Source organism: Nymphaea colorata, chromosome 5, assembly GCF_008831285.2.
Source record: "Nymphaea colorata isolate Beijing-Zhang1983 chromosome 5, ASM883128v2, whole genome shotgun sequence".
Lineage (NCBI taxonomy): Eukaryota > Viridiplantae > Streptophyta > Magnoliopsida > Nymphaeales > Nymphaeaceae > Nymphaea > Nymphaea colorata.
The window spans coordinates 11,336,402-11,354,766 of NC_045142.1; the positions used below are offsets into that span (position 1 = coordinate 11,336,402).

General features: G+C 39.2%; 2 protein-coding genes across 4 annotated transcripts; one reads left to right on the forward strand and one right to left on the reverse strand.

Annotated features, from left to right (window-relative positions):
* The first annotated feature begins 6,296 nt into the window (after positions 1 to 6,296).
* LOC116254993 (dehydration-responsive element-binding protein 2C-like) lies at positions 6,297 to 9,610 on the forward strand. 2 transcript variants are annotated; one of them, XM_031630681.2, is made up of 3 exons: positions 6,297 to 6,636; positions 6,884 to 6,932; positions 8,189 to 9,610. In XM_031630681.2, the coding sequence occupies exon 3, from the start codon at positions 8,337 to 8,339 to the stop codon at positions 9,321 to 9,323; it is 987 nt and encodes a 328-aa protein (XP_031486541.1). In that variant the 5' UTR covers positions 6,297 to 6,636; positions 6,884 to 6,932; positions 8,189 to 8,336; the 3' UTR covers positions 9,324 to 9,610. The 2 variants fall into 2 exon arrangements, with proteins under 2 accessions (XP_031486541.1, XP_031486540.1); XM_031630680.2 differs by lacking the exon at positions 6,884 to 6,932 and having other exon boundaries at positions 6,445 to 6,636.
* A 2,561-nt stretch (positions 9,611 to 12,171) lies between these two features.
* LOC116253856 (uncharacterized) lies at positions 12,172 to 16,181 on the reverse strand. 2 transcript variants are annotated; one of them, XR_004172558.2, is made up of 3 exons: positions 15,289 to 16,181; positions 14,013 to 14,064; positions 12,172 to 12,571 (listed from the first exon to the last, which is right to left on the reverse strand). XR_004172558.2 is itself a non-coding variant. In XM_031628819.2 (2 exons), exon 1 carries the CDS (start codon positions 16,092 to 16,094, stop codon positions 15,297 to 15,299), a length of 798 nt encoding a protein of 265 aa, XP_031484679.1. In that variant the 5' UTR covers positions 16,095 to 16,181; the 3' UTR covers positions 12,172 to 12,571; positions 15,289 to 15,296. The 2 variants fall into 2 exon arrangements, 1 of the variants encoding a protein (XP_031484679.1); XM_031628819.2 differs by lacking the exon at positions 14,013 to 14,064.
* Between the last annotated feature and the right edge of the window lie 2,184 nt (positions 16,182 to 18,365).

Consider the following 18,365-nt stretch of genomic DNA (forward strand, 5'->3'; position numbering starts at 1 on the left):
TTGGATCGGCAACCTTATCTCTAACACAAACCCCTCGTGATAAAACCAAAATCAAGATTGTATCTCCACCAATGAAACAGCCTATTGTTGTGAAAGTGAACGGGCGCTTCATCAACTCAATGTCTTCTGCAGGGATATACACTGTCGGTTGTCCGTTCTCATTGCTAACCTCTAGGGTTCACAGTAGGCCTCTAGGATATACACTTTTCTTTCTTTATAAAAATGTTTATGATAACTATAAAAACAAAAATCTTAAATGTATGTTGTGGTAGGAATGCATTAGATGAATGTTGTGGTATGAATGAGTCATTTTCTTCCAATCAATGCGTCCATGTATTCACCTTTACTTAATAGCACAAATGAGTACAATCACATCTCTAAAAAAACTTAAGCAAGATGAGATCGAGTTCTAACTAGATGGTAATTGAATTAGAGCAAAATCTCAAACCCACTTAAAGTCTTAAGAGAACACTAAACTGATTTCAAAATGATTTCTCAAGTTTTTCAAATGATATTTACAAAGACTTCCCAACTCTAGTTTTCCTCAAAATGTTTCACATTTTCAAGCAATTCTTCAAGAACCTTTTCAAAAAGTTTGAAACATCAAACTTTCAATATTCTTCCACACCGCATATGGAAAAGATGTTTAAGAAAAAATGAAATGCATCTATAATAAACATAGCTTTTGGAATGATTACCACCGGTAAAGGCACAGGGAACAGTCAATTCTCATACCGACGGGCGAGTCCCTTTCTTTTTTATTTTCAAAACAAAACTCATTTTTTCTGGAGCACTTCAAATACCAAAAATTTTGGGGATGCGGACAATCATGAAGTGTGTGTGTGCATTATATATATATATATATATATATATATATATATATATATATAATGGCTCCATGTTGTATTTGTTAGACTAGTAGAGAATTTCTCTTTTTGCAGTTGAAAATTGTTTAGTTTTCATTTAGAATTGTGCACCCGTGATAACTATAACTAACTACTGGTATTTACATCCAAATTATTGTTTTATGTTTTCTTATACTAATGTACAAATCAATATCAAAACCTTGGTTTTTCACATGTAGCTGTAAACTTTGACATGGGAAGCACTTTATAGGATACTTACATCCAAATTGTTGTACAGGTGAATGAATGATAATATATAACTATTTTCAATAAAAACAGAGGCAAAAATTGATTGTGTTACATAGAAATAATACAAAACTGCTTGTTTTAAGTAAGTAACATTTATTTTTTTGGTTTTGGAGTTTATAGATATATTTGTTTGTTGCATTTTAAGTTGTGATATTTGTATGCTCACTGTAATAGAAATTGAGCACCTTATCTGTTTAGGATAGATCGCGCTTGTGCTAATGACACAAGCAATTATTAAATGTGTCATAGGGCAGGTCACGCTTCATGTTCTTGACGTAGGCAATTATATAGGACATATGTCATTTCTATTATAATGTGGTTTACAAATATTATCTAAAGTATGTGAGTTTATACATACATACATTTATATATTATACATACATACATACATACATATATATATATATATATATATATGTATATATATATATATATATATATATATATATATATATATGTATAATATTATATATATAATGTATTATAGTTTGTTGGACCATTTGACCCACCCAAAAAAAAATCCTAGATCCGCCCATTCCCTTGAGGACTTATATATGAAATCTCTTAATTTTCTATTGCAGTTGTCTGTTTTGATGTCAAGACATTGAAGAAATGCCAAGCCAGCTTCTTTTATTTTGCTACCTAAATGTTTGGATATTTTTGTCTAAGTAAACAAGTTTGGGGGAGCAAGAGAAACGAACTTGGGTCATAGGCTATGACCACTTGAGCTTTTTGTGACAACATTCCGAAATTCACACAAGAAATGGAGAACAAACTAAGAAAATAAGTACGTGTTTTCTTTTGCTGGCTGTGTTTAAGAAGCTCACAAAAGCAGGAGTCTACCGACCCATCTCTCAAAAAAAAAAAAACTCAAGACTCCCCTAGTTTCCCTTGTTTTTGGGATCCGAAGTATCGGCATCAATGACAACAGAAATACATTTTTCAACTTGGATACCATGTTCCACCAATTAAAATACATAGGGATGACACTCCCGTCAGTTGAAGTAAGGGCGCCTTCTTCATGCACCCTTAGCCTAATCAACTATTATATGACCTTTGAGGCTAGTCTTCCTCTTATGTTCGTTATTCTCCAGTTCCTTCGTTTTTTTTTTTTTTTTTTTAAGTTTTCTAAATCACCATTCCAACAATTGGGTCAATTTTTTTAAGAGAGCTCTCGATCTCCATCTCTCTATTTACAGACACACACATATATATATATAAGACCACAATGCCCTAAAGATGGATGAATTAACTATATTTGATAAATCCAGATAATCTTTAATAGTTGCAAAAGATATTTAGGGGAAAAAACTTCTTAATATTAAAATACATAAACTGCAGTTGATATTATCTGGAAATATTAAAAAGTCTTCTTCCTCATTTCTTCGATGGCCATTGTTAAGCGAATTAATGCCCTCTTTGAAACTCGTCGCTCCATGAATACCAACAAGTTCTTGCAAATTTGTTTACGTTTTCAAAGGCCACTTGAATGCAAGCTTCGTGGTAGCTATTCTGACCACCAGTTCTGGTTCATTCCCGATATAATGGCCAATTATAATATCCTGACTTTTCCCGGAAAATGGCAGCTTCTGAACCTACCACATGTGCATGTTTGCTTGGTACCGAAGCAAGGAAATTCGACCGTATCACTTTATTCTTCTTATTCGTTTGAATTTACAATATAATTTTAATTACTTTAATTTTGATTTAAAATAAAAATATAAAAAGGGGGAAGTTATCGTATCGGTTAGATACTGGTGAGATACGTATCGGCTGATATCACGTGACACCACTTTCCTACCAGAAAGTCCACTTACCAGGCAAGTAGAGGCCCAACTAGCCGGGGAAAGAAAGAAAAGGCTTTTCGCTAGTTTGCCTCGTTCGTTCGGGCCCTGCTGGACCATTGGTCAAGTTGGCCTATGACCGGGTCCGTTTGTCAGGTTAGTCCAGGTCAGGCTCATTAAATTTTGCAATATTGCTAACCGGGTTGGGCTGGGCCAGGCCCTTCTGCGCTGATTTTGGTGGTGCACTCTTTCAACTTTATGGACCCAATCGAGCCTGGCCTGATCCGGCCTGGATGCTAAGCTTGATATCCAGCTAGCCCTGGCTAAACATGACTAGTTGAGTTATCTGAGCAGACATAATATTTAACAGCTTTAGGACGAGTAGGATGTTCAAGTAAAATTGGTCTCCAATTGAATGTTTAAAATAGTAAAATTAGTCTTGTAATCTAGTGATGTGGGGTGTAGCATAACTGAGCAGCAAATTGACTCATACTCAAACACAAGGAAGGAGCCAAGGGGGGCTCATACTCAAACACAAGGAAGGAGCCAAGGGGGGCTCTGGCTCCCCTAAAAAAAAAAAAAAATTATATGTAAGTTTTAAAAAGTTTTTTAAAAATAATATTTCGGCTCTTGTCAAAATTTAGAAACTTTAATTTACCTTCTCTCATAAAAAATTTTCGGTTTCACCCCTGCTTAAAAGATTCCATATTTGAATTTATTTCAACGTTAAAGTATACCGTAAGTCTTCTAAGTAAATATTAAAAAAATAATAATAATTGCTCCTTTCCCAATTACGGGGTGAAAGTATACGTAAGTCTTCTAAGTAAACATTAAAAAAATAATAATAACTGCTCGCTCCCCAATAACAGGGTGGCCGTTGTTTCGGTATATTCTTTTTAGCTCAAAAGAATATATATATACATATTCTTCTTCATGCTCATCCAAACCCTGTGAAAGAAAAGTGGTTACCATCTTCATCCTTATCTTTCACTCTACCAGCAAGCAGAAATGCATTTTTGAAATAAAATAATGTTCGTGACTGCGTAAATATGTTGTGCTACAAGCCCTGATTTTAAGGGCACGATTCAATCTGTGAGTCGCAATAAAACAATATTGACGGGCTTGGCGTATTGCCTGTCAGTCGACGTGTTTGTTTGAAACAACGAAAAGTTTTCACCCGGCCTTTTCGGAGCATTTGATCTCCCTAAATGTTCAACCTTGAAATGCTGCTTGTCCTACCATATTTCACCTTAAAATGAGGAGAAAATTTTTCCTTCCAAGAAAAAATGGAGACTATTTGTCACTATCCAAATGGAAGTTATCCAGGCGACGCTTGCCCCATTTCCCCTTCAATCAACTCCAAAATTTGGGGAACTAAAAGAAGGAAAGAAAGCCCAAATGAAGTTGATAATAAGATATGTCGCGAGTTATAGCCAGGTCAATCATTTGGTCAAGGCTTGCTTTATCAGATTCAAGTTTCTCAAAGTCAAACCCATAACGAGATTTGTGGAATGATGTCAACAAATCGGATTTGAACCACACGTATCCTTTATCATATCCAATTTATTGGACATTGTTCAAATTTGAATTCAAATGTAGAAAAAAGCTTCACATTTGAATCTATCGTTTATATTCACATTGTGAATCTTATGTGAATTTGAGTTTTTAGTTAACATTTAAATCCATATCTGACTTTTGAATAAACAACTGAATTTAAACCACATTAATTGATCTGTTAAGAATCAGGTTTTCAAAATTCATGGCAATTGGATAGATAGTTAGTTATAATTGGGTTAAACAACTTTAGACACATTAATGATGGTCCTAAGTGCTTCTTATAGGGATTGGTTCTTCATTTTTTGTTGTTGACATATAATCAAACAGCTTATCCAAAAAACTACTCATCACGTAAGAATGTATAACAAGGGAGACAAGTTCGACTCAAGCTTTATGACGTGACTTGAGCTTTATGAAGCAAGCTCGACCTGACTTTGTAAACTGAGCTTGCGCTCAAGCTTAACTTGTTTAAGCTCGTGTTACTTGATTCACATTTTTTTTTATTTAAATGAAAATGAAAACCACAAAAGTAGTGTTAAATGTCAAAAAAAAAATTATATGCCCCTAAAAATTAACAAACAGGGAAGACACTAGCCAAGTTGAGTCCGAGCTCTTGTAACGCAAACTCAACTCATTTATAACTTGATTTTAACTCCAACTCGAGCTCAACTCCTTTATAAAACGAGTCGACTTCAGGTGAAGCTTTCACAAACAAGCTACATCCCTAAAATCACGGCAACAATCCAACTTACAAATGAAAAACAGTGAACTTACATTTGGATTTAGAATTGTTTCTTAGATTTATATTCACCTTATAGATATATGGAATGGTTTTGGCATTTGGGTTATTAATCTTGGTTATGTAGATGTCAGAATAGTTTATACTATAATATTTTATCAATTTTTATACAAGGACTACCTTCGTTTTTGTTTCTACCTAACATGCTAACATATACCAAATTCATTTTATGGAATATGATTACAAATTTTTTCAGAAAACCATTTGTTTGGACACGATGTTGTCATCCAAACACGCCGTCATTTGTCTGGCTTTTCAATCTCTATTGGTGCGTTTGAGTGGTAATAACAAAACAATGCTTCGTGTAAAAAACAAGGGGAGTAGAGCTGGGTGACACGCTCTTCAAAAAGTGCTGACTTATTAAAATGGAGTTTTAAACAACCCCACTTTTGACTATATCACTCGTACCCATTTTGAACACTATTTTAAAGACAAACTAACGTTTTACCTTAAAAACAATCGTGAAATTCATTAGTTTATTGCATATTTATAAAAATATAAAACAAAAGAATGTGAGATGGGGAAACAAAAGAAAAGGGCGTATATGTGAACGAGAATGTAAATTTTATGACATTCTTCCTTCTCTTTTCTTAATTGGTTTGGAATAAAAAGCCACTAGCAAAGGCACATTAATCGGTTTTATAGACGGATTTATTCTTTATTTATATTTACATAGATAAAATCCACCGAAACTTTATTCTAAAGAGACGTCGATGTTGTCGTTGCTAAAAGAGGAAAGGTTGTGGTGGAGCAGGGGCTGGAGCTGGCGACACGAGCCGAGGAAGGTAATACTTGGTGGCGAAGCAACCGAGCTGTCTCGGAAGCACAACCGAGACCCTCAGCTGCCCAGAAGCTTCCTCGCCACGTCTCACCTGAAAAACGCTACGTGGCCCCTCTTGGCGTTTGCCACGTAGGCAAGCATGAGGTAGTCGTCTGGGTTTTACTCGAAGAGACGAGTCGCCTATAAATAGAGGAAGCCGAAGGGTTTATCTGGTTCCTTTGCGTAGCGAAGCAGCAAAACGCCTCTTGGATTATCTCTGCAATCAGAACACACAGGCTCTTCTTTCCTGCATCTCTCGTTTCCATTGTCTTTCCCTTTCCCTATCCGTCTCCACTGAGAAGAAGGGCTATCCAAGTTGCCCACGAGAAACTTACTTGCTGCCCAAGCACCAAGAAGGAGTGCAAAGAGAGGGGAGAGAAGAAGGAGAAGAATCTAGATATATAGAGAGAGCGAGGGTGCTTGTACGAACCCTTTTCATTACCTTGTTGAATCGAATCTTTCGGTCATGTCTTCGTCTTCAACCGGTCAAAGCAGCGCCACTCCAACGGACCCTCCTCAAAGGTACTCGACTCTCTCTCTCTCTCCCTCTCTCGGTCGTTCTGTGCTTCCATCTTTTATCTCTGTCTCTGTCTCTTTGTGTGTTGTGTTGGGTGAATTCGAAATGTTTTATGTCCTTTATGGCATTGTGGTGGTGCTTCTTGTGGGTGGGTGTTTGTTTGGAGGATCGTGGCTGGTTAATTTTCTGATGTGGTTTTCTTCTCCTGTGTTATTTGGTTTTCGTGTTTTTTCGCTGTCGATGAGGCGATAGAGGCGACCAGGCAAAGGGAGGAGGGGCCTTTCTGCTCGACGTCTGATGGGTAAGATGACTGTCGCTCTCGGGAGCCCGGTGTTGGTATCAAATCTTCTGGTTTTGCAGGGGAGTTAGGAATGGCGATTCTCCAGGCCTGCTCTCGTATATGCTCGTGAATGCAGAAGAATCAGTTCCCTGTGGCTTCTTTCCGTGTTGAAATTCTCTTGACGTGGTTCAATGGTCCAATTTGATCAGTCCTCGTCTCTTTCTTTCTCTCTCTGTCCCCCTCTCTGTCCCTCTCTCTCGTGGTGTTTTGAACACCATTTCTAATGCTTCTTCTGTATTTTCAAGCCATTATGCAGTATGGAAAGAGGCTGTTTCAGGTTCTTCTCCTGTTCCTTCCACTGCTGTTCTTAATCCCCGTATAAGGCGCCGGAGCTTTAATCCGCCGGTGTCCATTTCCGGTGCTGGTTCCGTTTCTTGGTCGTTTCATCATTGCCAATCCATTGTATAGGGGGAGAAAAGGGTGTAGGTTGTGCGTCTTGTTCTCCCCAATTCACTTAGCAACTATACTTTACGTTCTTGTTTGGAGTTTGAGTCGCCTTGTCTCTTCCACTTCTCCCCAATTCACGTAGCACCTATACTTCGTGTTCTTGTTTGGAGTTTGAGTTGGGAGCTAGGCTTGAGGGTACTTATCTTTGTTATATGTTCGGATACTTATCTTTGTTATATGTTCAGCATGCTGTTCTCTGTGCGTGGCAATGAGTTAGTTGCTTGTGTTTACATCCTCGCTTGGTTGATCTTGTGTCTCGAACGGGCCCCTGAAAGGCTGAAACCATTCAGTGTAAACGGTTTAAAGCTGTCAAACTCCGTGTTGACACTGATATGCTATGAGGTCATCGCGCTTGTTGCTTGTGGGATTATACAGCAAGAGAGAGAAGAAGAACCGGTCGTGTCTTAAACGAGCTATATTCTATGACATATGCATGGTGTGAAAGGAATTATCTTCCCAAAGTTCCTGTTGTGTGCCCTGATGTTTGTTGAATTGTTCTTGAGATGTATGAAGATTATTCTTGCCGACGCTTATGACCATGACATTCTCATGCAAGAATAATGTTTTCCAACTTCAACCATCTCATTTTTCTTTCCTTCCTTGCTAAGTTAATTTTCTGATTTAGGTTACCCCTCTTATGGATATACCCATTATCATAATGATTATGAAGCTTTGGACTTCTTCTAGGTTATTTGGTGATTCTGGATTTGAGTTGGTCTTTTGATTGGTTATTGTTGCATCTGCTGAACTGTTTTTCTACTGATCTTCAGGAGAAGAAGGACGCGCAGCAGGCGCCATTCGGGGGAGTCAGTGTCAGAGATTCTTGCCAAATGGAAGGAAAGAAACAGGATCGCGGAGACTTCGAAGGAAGGCAGACGGATTCGGAAGGCTCCTGCAAAGGGCTCCAAGAAAGGTTGCATGGCCGGCAAAGGAGGCCCTGAGAATCCCAACTGCATCTACAGGGGCGTGAGGCAACGCACTTGGGGAAAATGGGTTGCAGAGATCAGGGAGCCGGATAGAGGGAGCCGTCTCTGGCTAGGAACGTTCCCCACTGCCCTTGCTGCTGCTCGGGCATATGATGAAGCAGCACAGGCAATGTACGGTTCCTCTGCTCGCCTCAACCTTCGTGATTCAAGCGGTTCAAAGGATTCATCGTCTCTGACATCACAGACGCAAGGAGGGACGAGCATCTGCTACTCGGGGGAAGGCACCGTCTGCCACGAGGCTTCCTCCAGCCAGGAAGAGATTGGCAACAAGCTCGGCTCGTTGCTCCTCCGTTCTTCTATGAAAGACGGCAGAGTCCCTCCCTCTGGAAGTCCTACCAGCTGTGGCAGCGCAGCCAGGCAAGAGAAAGCTGAAGATGAAGGAGACACCAAGATGGGAATGGCGGATAAAGCACGGGAAGAACAAAACTTTGAGCCAGTGGAGGTGAAGATAGAGCAAGGGGATGACCCGCCATTGCTGCATAAAAACCAGCTGGATCTGCCCATACAGGACACCATGTTTGATATCGAGGAGCTGCTGGACATGCTGGACACAGGGCAGCAAGAGGTTAGCATGCCTGGTGCTGATATGGGTGCCAACTTTGAAAACCGGCAGCTGGAGTTCTCGAGCCCGGATGCTCTGTCGTTCCAGTTGCAGAACCCCGACGCCAAGTTGCTCGGAAGCCTGGAACATATGGAGCAGGCACCTGTTGGCATGGACTACGGGGACGTGGATTTGGAGAAGCTAGAATCCTTGTATCCTGGAGCACCTTTTCATGGGATGATTGCTCAAGGAGAAGGCCAAGAGCAGGGTTACGGCGTTGGCGACTTTGTGAATGGGGAATTTGCTTCGCCGCTGTACTTGCCCCCATTGTTCCCGTTGGACGACAAAGAATTATATGGCAACCAGAGCGGAATGTAGGCCTGAAATACATGCACTTTGCCCCGGATCAGTTGTTGGTAGCAGGCGGATCTTAGCCTTTTTTTTCTTGGGTCTGCTTCTTTCATGGTTTGGCATAAGGAAAAAGAAGATATGGAGGTGAAGATATTGGTAGAGTAAGGGGTTTGATGGTCTCATTATCTCTGCAACTTTGTTTTTCTTTCTTGCTTTGCATGGATTGAGATGGGGACGTGCGGATTCTCTCGCTGTACAAATACAAACTGTATAACAGAACATAGACATACAAAGGGTTTCATTTCATTCTTTCATTTTTTTGCTCTCTTGTTCCTTCCTTTCACCTCAAGGTCCGATGTATATATGACGGAGATGTTCTTCAAATACGTTCTAGTTTTACTTTTAAGCAGATGCCGTCTGTGGCTTTGTGCATTTGGAGTGTGCTTGTATTTTAGGAATGAACAAATGAATAGGCTTGGTAACAGAAATTTGCCTCACTAAGTTTGGTTTTCTTGTTTTATCTCGTTATTTCCTGTTAAGTCAAGCGCCCATTGGATCATCAGGCGGTGACACGGTTAGTTTTGTTCTTGTTCTTCTGTTCTTTTCTTTGTGTTCTTGTTTCTTTTTGAATAGATTGGAGAAGACACAAAATAGATAAAACTTAGTTCTAAACCTTCACCGCAAAAAGTAGTTTGCAGTGCAATGTCATCGTTTCCAGAGGATGGCATCTGCAAAAGTGTGTCAAATTGCTGCCGAGAAGCCATCGGCTGTACCCCCATGGTTTGAGTTGAAGGTTCGTGGTTCAAGAAGGCATAGCTCTGCTAATGGAGTGGGAAATCGGATGTCAAATTCATTTCAGACTGGCTCATTACGGTGCACATTTTATTGTTAAAATTCATACTTTGCTGTCAAGGAGTCTTGTTTCAAGATGGACGGGGAAAGGCCCATTTAGTGGTTGAGGCAACTCATAAAAGTTTAGTTATTTTTACATTAATACTAATATTTACATATAGGCTGCTTTTTAAATTTTTTTGATGTATTAGTATTTAATTAAGAATTTCAATGTATTTGATTTGAATCAGATATCCCATCTAATTAGGAATGTCAATGTATCCATTTGAATCGGATATTCGATTGAACCTTGAAAAACATGAAAGAAAATTAACATGCGATTAAGAAAGTGGATAGGTTTTGGATTTAAGAAAATGGCATTCGATCGTAGAAATATCAGATATGGATTCAAATTGGTTTTTTTTTAAATAAATATTCCATGTCTAATGCTTTTATATTTTTGAAAAATGGTCAAATTCAGTTTAAAACTCGGAATTGTGTCAGTTTCAAATATAAATGTTTGGACCAGATTCATATTGTAAAATTGGACGTCAAATTTATGATATGATTTTTCTTTAAATAATTATTGGTATATGTTATTCGAATCCAATTTGTTGATGGGCGATAGGTCCTAATAAGCGAGAAATTCGCTCGTGAGGGTTAATGAGTTTGTACCCTGCAATCTACCGTACGCACCGCAAGCAACCTGAAAGTTTGGGTTGGGTCGGCTGCCAGAATTAGAACCTAAGGAGTAAAGGTCCGTTAGGCCGTGGGCCGACCCAAACACTGCTCGAACGTTGTGTGTGCCATGGCTTCTGGAAATTTTGTTGCTTTATTAAGGAGGAAGAGTATTTTGCAATTTATTTAACAATTTCTTATTAGCTGTCGAGACCCTCGGCGTTAAAATTATTTGAAGAAGTCAAGCAGCCATTCACAATTTCTCAACATATCCACGCAATTTAAATGGTAAGAATGTCAACATGCTCCATTTGGATTAGATGTTTGACCAGACCGTTATAGATATGACATCCAAACAGGATTTAGATTCAAAAAGAACGACATCCGATCAGATTGGCTTTAGGATGTACATATACATCCAATCGATACAGATTTGATTAAGTATAGTTTTAAATAAATGTCATATGTTCAATGCTCTTATGTTTTGAAAATCAGCTGTGGGCTAGAGAGAAGGATAAGAGCTTAAGTTCTCAGTTGGATGGTAAGATGAAATACTCTTCAACGAAACAAAAGAAAGATGACATGAAAACAGCTCCATTTCATTCTTTTCTTTTATTTTCTTTTGTTTTTTCCTTTGGCTTCAATGTGGCGTGTATATATGATAGGAACGTTCTTCAAATAAGTTTTAATTTTACCTTAAGGCAGATGCTTGTATCTTACAGGAATGAACAAATGTGCAATTAAATAATCGGTCAATGATGATAAACTTGGTAACAGAAATTTGGCTCACCAAATTAGGTCCCGAGTTTTGTTTGGTTATTCCTGCAAGTCAAGCGCCCATTGGAACATCAAGCAGCCGTGAGGGTTACCTCACTGTACATCATAAAAAACAGAACAAGTGAAATGGACTCCAGCTTCAAGCCTGCTGGACGTCGACTTTGAGCCACTGTAGCAATCAAACACAGAGCAGACAATTTCTAATTACTTCTAGTTGGAGATGAGTATGCCAACTGAAATAATTAGAAGGGATCAAGTTATACCACACCGTGACTGTGACCAAAGGGGCCCATCAATCTTGTGCCTGAGAGAAACAACTGTGGTAGAAATTGCTTTTATAAGCGAATAAAAGGTGTTGTAGATTTCATTTTAACAACTTTTCATCAGCTATTGAGACTCCCGGAGTTCAAGAAATTATTTTCAGAAGTTAAGCAGCCTTCATAATTTCTCATCATTAAGCAGCTATTTGCACTTAAGATAAGCATGTTGTAAATTCAAAGTTAAGCACGTTGCTATAAATTACTCAAAAGATTACAATGATTATTTTTCATGTTATGGTTTACTTGACATGAAATCCGAGAAAACTATCTGAAAAGCAACTCAGTTAAGAATGTCCACTTGCAGTTATCTATGAATACAGAATTGGCTGTCCATGCAAACTGATCTCTAGGGAAACGTCAAACATTACATTACTTCAGATTGACAAAGGTTTAATGTAATGTGAGTAAGATCATCCAAGTTACATGCATCAAACAAGATGTATCTCTTCGCTGTTCTCTAGGGATGTAATTTTCACTCATGTCTTTGACGGATTGAATTCATGCTTCCAACTGCTCAAGCAAACTCGTCTAGGGAGGCAAAGAAAACGTCACCAAAACACACAATCACATTTCAAGCGAAGATCATTGTGCTTTCTTCATGTTGACTTATGATTGCAGACTCTTTGCAACTGATTAAAAAGCTCTAGAACCAATGCTACCCACCAAAATCTGCACAACAACGTCAAGATAAAATGTAACCTTCGCTATGCACTGGAAGATATTAACCATTATTTTGTGCACAAATCAAATTGCTCAGTGCAACAACTATAACAGCAACAAGAAAAACTATAGCACTTTGGTGCGCTAAGTAATGCCTTTCCAGAAGACAGGTGCACTCAGCAATGCCTTTCCAGAAGGCATCCAAATCAAAATTCTAAAGTTGTACATAGGAATGCAATAGTTCTAATTGAGAAGGCACCCAATGTTATACGCCCAATCTGACTGTGTGTGTATAAATTCAGCTGACTTCCTGGACAGGTACCAGCAACCCAGGTTTCTTACCATTAGGTAGCAGGTTCAAGCATTAAAATGGTGCCCATGTTGTCCAGGACTATCTATATACCAATTCAGTTTTACTTGGAGGGGGAGACAGAGAGCACCAGCAAATAACCTATCTGATGTCTTCACATGTTCTCCACAAAAACCATCCAAACAACGGTTAGCAATGGGGCACACCAACAAGTTACCCAATTGACTATTAACACAACCTCTCCCTCAGTCACCAGCAATCTACTTCTCTCTTTTTCTCCATCAGTATTCAGACCTCATATTATCACCGGCAACACTCTTCTATCTCTCCACTGCAGTACTCACTACACCAGTGACCTTCCCAACTCTCATCATCCGCATTTGTCGACCTCTCACTCTCTTGAGTGTGTTCATATTTACTAAACAAGCTATTTATTCATAGGCCATACCTTATATATACTATCTTATATATAGATTTGATGATCTGTCATATATATTAGTTTTATGGTAATCTGTGCTTGCTTTTTATTATTTATTATCTAATTGTAAGTTTTTCTTCGGTCTTTTTAGTCTGTTTGTCTTTTCCCGATCTGTTTGTGAGATTTTATTACATATATAATTTGTCTCTGTAATATGGACTGAGCAGGGTTGTCAGATTGCTCGGAGAAGAATCTCAAAACTTCAATTCCTGGAGTTGCATGACAAGCTCTAGAGAAAATCTGTAGAGTGTAAGAAAAAGCATGAAAGAAATTACCATGAATGATATTGGTCACTATTAGAAGATCATGCAAAAAATCGACCAGATCTAACGTCATTGTGTTCAACAACACATTTGCTAGGAATCAAACCTTAGGTTTTTCTGTTACGTATAAAGTATAAACACAGTTTGTTTCCATCATAAATTGTCCACAAATGTTCATTCCTCAATGACTGGAAACCAGCATGCTGATAAAGAAACTTAAGAAAAGCAACATTGAATCCACAGGATCCAATCCAAATAAAGAAGTGGACCTCTCCAGATGAAGATTTGGACAGGCATACATACACATGCCAGCACGTGCACAGACAGGAAGACAATAGACATTACTTATATGTTAGTAATGCAGTGGTGCTCCTGGAATACCTACACGGTTATTTATACCTATGTTGTTTCAAAGCCATGGCTTGATATTGTACTCGAGCACCTCGGGTACCTACATCCATGTTCTGATAAGTTAATAACCATAGCTAGATGTACCATTGCAATCAGAATTTATAAATACATTCAGATTGGAGCATGACTTATTTGAAATAAATGATGATCTAGGTAATGCTGTCTGGACATAAAAACACAAATTTTCAAGTATCAAAAAATTGACACATTGAGGGAGCCAGTCAGTTTTTTCAAGACATTAAGATATCCATATTTATGCTACAATAACGTGATGTAAAACTTGTGCGCTACCAGGAAATAATATGTAGAACAGAGGAACTAGATCCTGGCTTCTACCATTAATGTCTGGCTTTCTCAATGGATATTCACCATCGAGAAAGAGATAAACACAAAACTCAGGGTTTTCAGTACTAGTACAGGTCAACATCCAGTTAATTATTAGATTTTATTATAAGGTTGAGCAGAAGTGTATAACATTTACGAAAATATAAACTTTGTGCAAGTGGGTGTAGGTGCTCAGGAGCACCCTATGACTCTAAACCTAATATAATTTTCGAGTTGACAGACTAATTGTTTTCCACTCTTCATTGTTGTTACATTTAGCCAACACAGGATTAAAAATTTAAAAACCAATGGCCGAACATAATCAATTTCTCAGCATGTTGAGCATTAATACAATGAGCATGATATATGACTGTGCCTATCTTAGTCGGGCCCTTCGTCCTAAGTGGGTGTAAAAGCTTCAAGACCATGAAGTTAGCAAGTCATTGAGCTCGTTTTCCAAAGGGAAGTAGACCCAATGCCTCCTGCAAATTTTGGTGCAATTGTTTCGAGCCATATTTTACTAATCTTACAGAAGCCAAACCACTGACATATCTTACACAAAAAATAGCTAAATTCAGAAGGCACAGATGACAATGCAGCAGTAAGTCGCATGCAATTATATATCTACAAACATATTGATGCAGCAACAAGACAAGCATCAACAGATGCACGAAGGACAAACATAATCACGTAAAACAAGACAGTCAGAAACGGAAAACCATAAAACCGTCATCAAACTCCAGCATATCTTGCACGAACATGATCAATAAGCAGAACATTGGAAACTACATTCACTCCAGAAATCCCACCCACCCAAAAGAGAAGTTCGGCTAACATTTCTAAGAGCAACCATTAATATGTACCACAAGAAGAGCCAAAAGAAACGAGAAAAGAGAAGGAAAAACAAGAATGGGAAAAGAAAACAAAAATGGAGGCCTACCATCCTCGTCATCGGAGCTTCTCCTTCACCACGTGCTTCTGCGCGGCCTCCCTGATCTTGTCCACATACCCTTGAATCGGAGGCGTCAACGTCGCCATGTACCGATTGGCAGGGAAGGGCGTGAGGTCAGGGACAAGCGCGGCCTCGCGGAGATGGTCAGGAAGCGCCGCAATTGCCTCTTTCTTGAGCTTCAGCAGCGTGGATTCGGCGGCCTGACGCGCCCTCGTCTTCCTCATAAGGACCCTGCTGTACTCCTTGGCGAGCCTCCGTCCGTCCTCGACGGTGAGCTCGTACTTGATAAGGTCCTTCTCGTCGATCAAGCCCAAAGAGATGGGGTCCAAGCCGGGGGTGCCGATCCAGGACTCACGAGTCCACGGCGGTGTTGCCGGAGCTCCGTCGCTACCTTCTTTCTTCTTGGACTTGGCCTTGGCCATATCGAGCTCGCGCTGGCGCTCCTTGCTGATGAGGCCAAGCTTCTCGCGCTCGGCCTCGCGGCGGCGCTGCTTCTCGGTGAGGTAGCGGATGGGGGTGGGGGCATTGAGACAGGACTCAGCCAGTCGGCGTAGGCGCTCGGCCTCGCCGCCTCGGCCGCGGCCCTCGGAGGGGGGTGGTGCGGCGGCTCCCTTCTTCTTGGTGATCTTAGAACGCTTCAGCGGCTGGCCCGACTTCAGCTTGCCTTTGCCCTTAGCAGTGCCGCTCACGCCGGCCCGGGGGATCAGAAGGGACGGCGGCTCTGTCGGAATGAGCGCCGGCGGCGGAGGGCGGAGAGAGGCTTTCCAGAGAGAAATGGCCGCCCTGCGCAGCATCGTTCGCCTCTCTTTCCTCTCTCTCTCTGTCTCTCTCTCTCTCGCTGGCGCGTACTGGCGCAGCCCTCGCGGGTCGGGCCAGTATCAAATGCATGTGTTGGTAAAATATAATCTGGATTTGGATATTGTATGAATTGGAATTACAGCCCGATCAAATGCATGTCTAAATCCAATTTCACTGCGTAAGAGAACAACTTGTCCAATAACAAACTTACGTAGCATGCAGCCATGAAATAGCCGAGATCTACAACTCACGTATTATATTTTTTCTAAAAACATCATTGATATTTTCGATTGAACTCCTACATTTTTTTAAAATATGCTTTTATTTTATCAAAAGTTTCACGTTCAAAAAATTTTCAGAAGCACGCCCGATTTAAAGAAAATCTTTCGACAAGATGCCCGATCGAGCTGTGAAAATTCGATAATCAACTCAAACTTTTTAAAGAATCTAAATCAAAACATGCTGATGTTTTGATAAATTTTCAAAAGCACATTTTAAATTTGGAAAAAAAATCATGGGAAATACACTTAAATTGATTATCTGAGCAATTTATTCAACTTTTGAATACACCTAGGCATCCTTTGTTTAATTTAATAAGTAACGTTAGTAAAAACACCGACCTAATTAAATTAGATACTGTTAAAAAAATATTAACCAAGATGTAGTTACGCAGATATGAATCTTGGATAGTTACTCTGATATTAATCTTGTCTGGTATAGCTAAGGCAAATACAAAATCATTATTATTATTATTTTTTATTATATTGAGATTAATTTACTATTTTATTCATTTTTTCTGATTAGCCCAACTGAAACTAGTAATAACCTAAGGTTTGATTGTTAGAAAGTGGTTTCCCACTATTAACTGTGTCTTTAACAATGTGAAGACTTGAATTGTTTGTTGTTTTTAAAGCCTTCGGTTCGGACATCGAGAAAGAAGCACGAAGCATTTGCTTATCAGGCCGCAGCTCCATTTATATCTCCATTTTCTTTTTCTTCTTAGCCGCTACGTTTTTGGGGGCGTTTAGATGACACTTCCATGTAACCAAGGGCCTAGCTAAAAATTTTTTATGATGAGAGTTAAATTAAAGTTTTTAAATGTTGACACAGACCGAATTTGGGGGTTGCACGTGTACGGACCTTTCCTTTGTTTTAAGAACTCATTTATCATGCTAAAACGTGTTTTAAACCCAAGTCACATGTTCGAACGAATCGACAACCATTCAAACCTAAATCGGGTATAAAATGAAGTTGACCACCCATTTGTAACAAAAAGAAACTGTTTTATATCATTAAAATTTAATTTAAAACAAAAAAAAGTCACGCGATCACACGTCGCAATGCGCAACCACGCGGTGCATGCGAGCGCGTGATTCGTGCGTTGCAAGCGCAGTGGCGGGTGCAAGCGCGATATCATGCATCGCAACACCCGATCGGGCGACTGCGCGTGCCACGATCGAGCGTGTCGCGGTCACTCCCAGCACACTCCATGGAGGCGCTCCTGAAATGCCTTCTGGGCCTGCCTTGTGCGCAAGCCCCATTTTTCTTCAAAAATTAATTCGATAGGGGCATTTTTGAACATTTTAAGTAGGCATTAGCCCTGCCTACACATCAAAGCCAATCATATTAAGTCAAAACTTTTTTTTTTTCAAAAAAATTGAAAATAATTCAAAATTATTTGAAATTTGGATGAGAATATTGTGAAATTCTAAAAAAAAATTAAATTTTGAGTTTGACTCCAAAACTCTCTATAAAAACTTCCATTATCCTCTCTCTTGTGCATGAAGAAACTCTAGTGCATTTGAAGACTTAGAGTTTTTCCAAGCTCTCTTCCTCCATTTTCCCTCTTTTTCATCTCAATCTTCTTCTTCCCCAACTTGGAGCAAACTTCATCAAGTTACAACTGTTCAAGAGAGTACTCAAGATCTCTTGGAGGTCTCCTCTTCATCATCTTGAAGATTCATTCAAGGTGAGACCAAGATTATTTCAAGCAAAAGGTGATCATTTCTCCTCAAAATCGTTTTCATAAAAGGTATGTAATCAACATCTCACTACATTCTTTCTTTTATTTTTTTTTTTCTTTTTTCCATCTCTCATGGCCATATGAGATATCATTCAAATATCTATTTTAGAGTCAATGAGTTATGCGAGAGTGCACCGGGAGCATGAGAAGATGAGATGATCTTTCATTTTAGGTTGAATCATATTTTTTCTTTTATTGAATGTAGCATTGTTTTGGTTTTTTCATTTTCTCTCTTCTTTATCTC

What these genes read in the sequence shown, in the direction of transcription:
- LOC116253856 (XM_031628819.2), bottom strand. Translation starts at nt 16,094, where the DNA reads ATGCTGCGCAGGGCGGCCATTTCTCTCTGGAAAGCCTCTCTCCGCCCT.
- LOC116254993 (XM_031630680.2), top strand. Translation starts at nt 6,581, where the DNA reads ATGTCTTCGTCTTCAACCGGTCAAAGCAGCGCCACTCCAACGGACCCT. An exon ending in CCAACGGACCCTCCTCAAAG is followed by an intron (nt 6,637 to 8,188) that starts GTACTCGACTCT and finishes ACTGATCTTCAG; the next exon opens with GAGAAGAAGGACGCGCAGCA.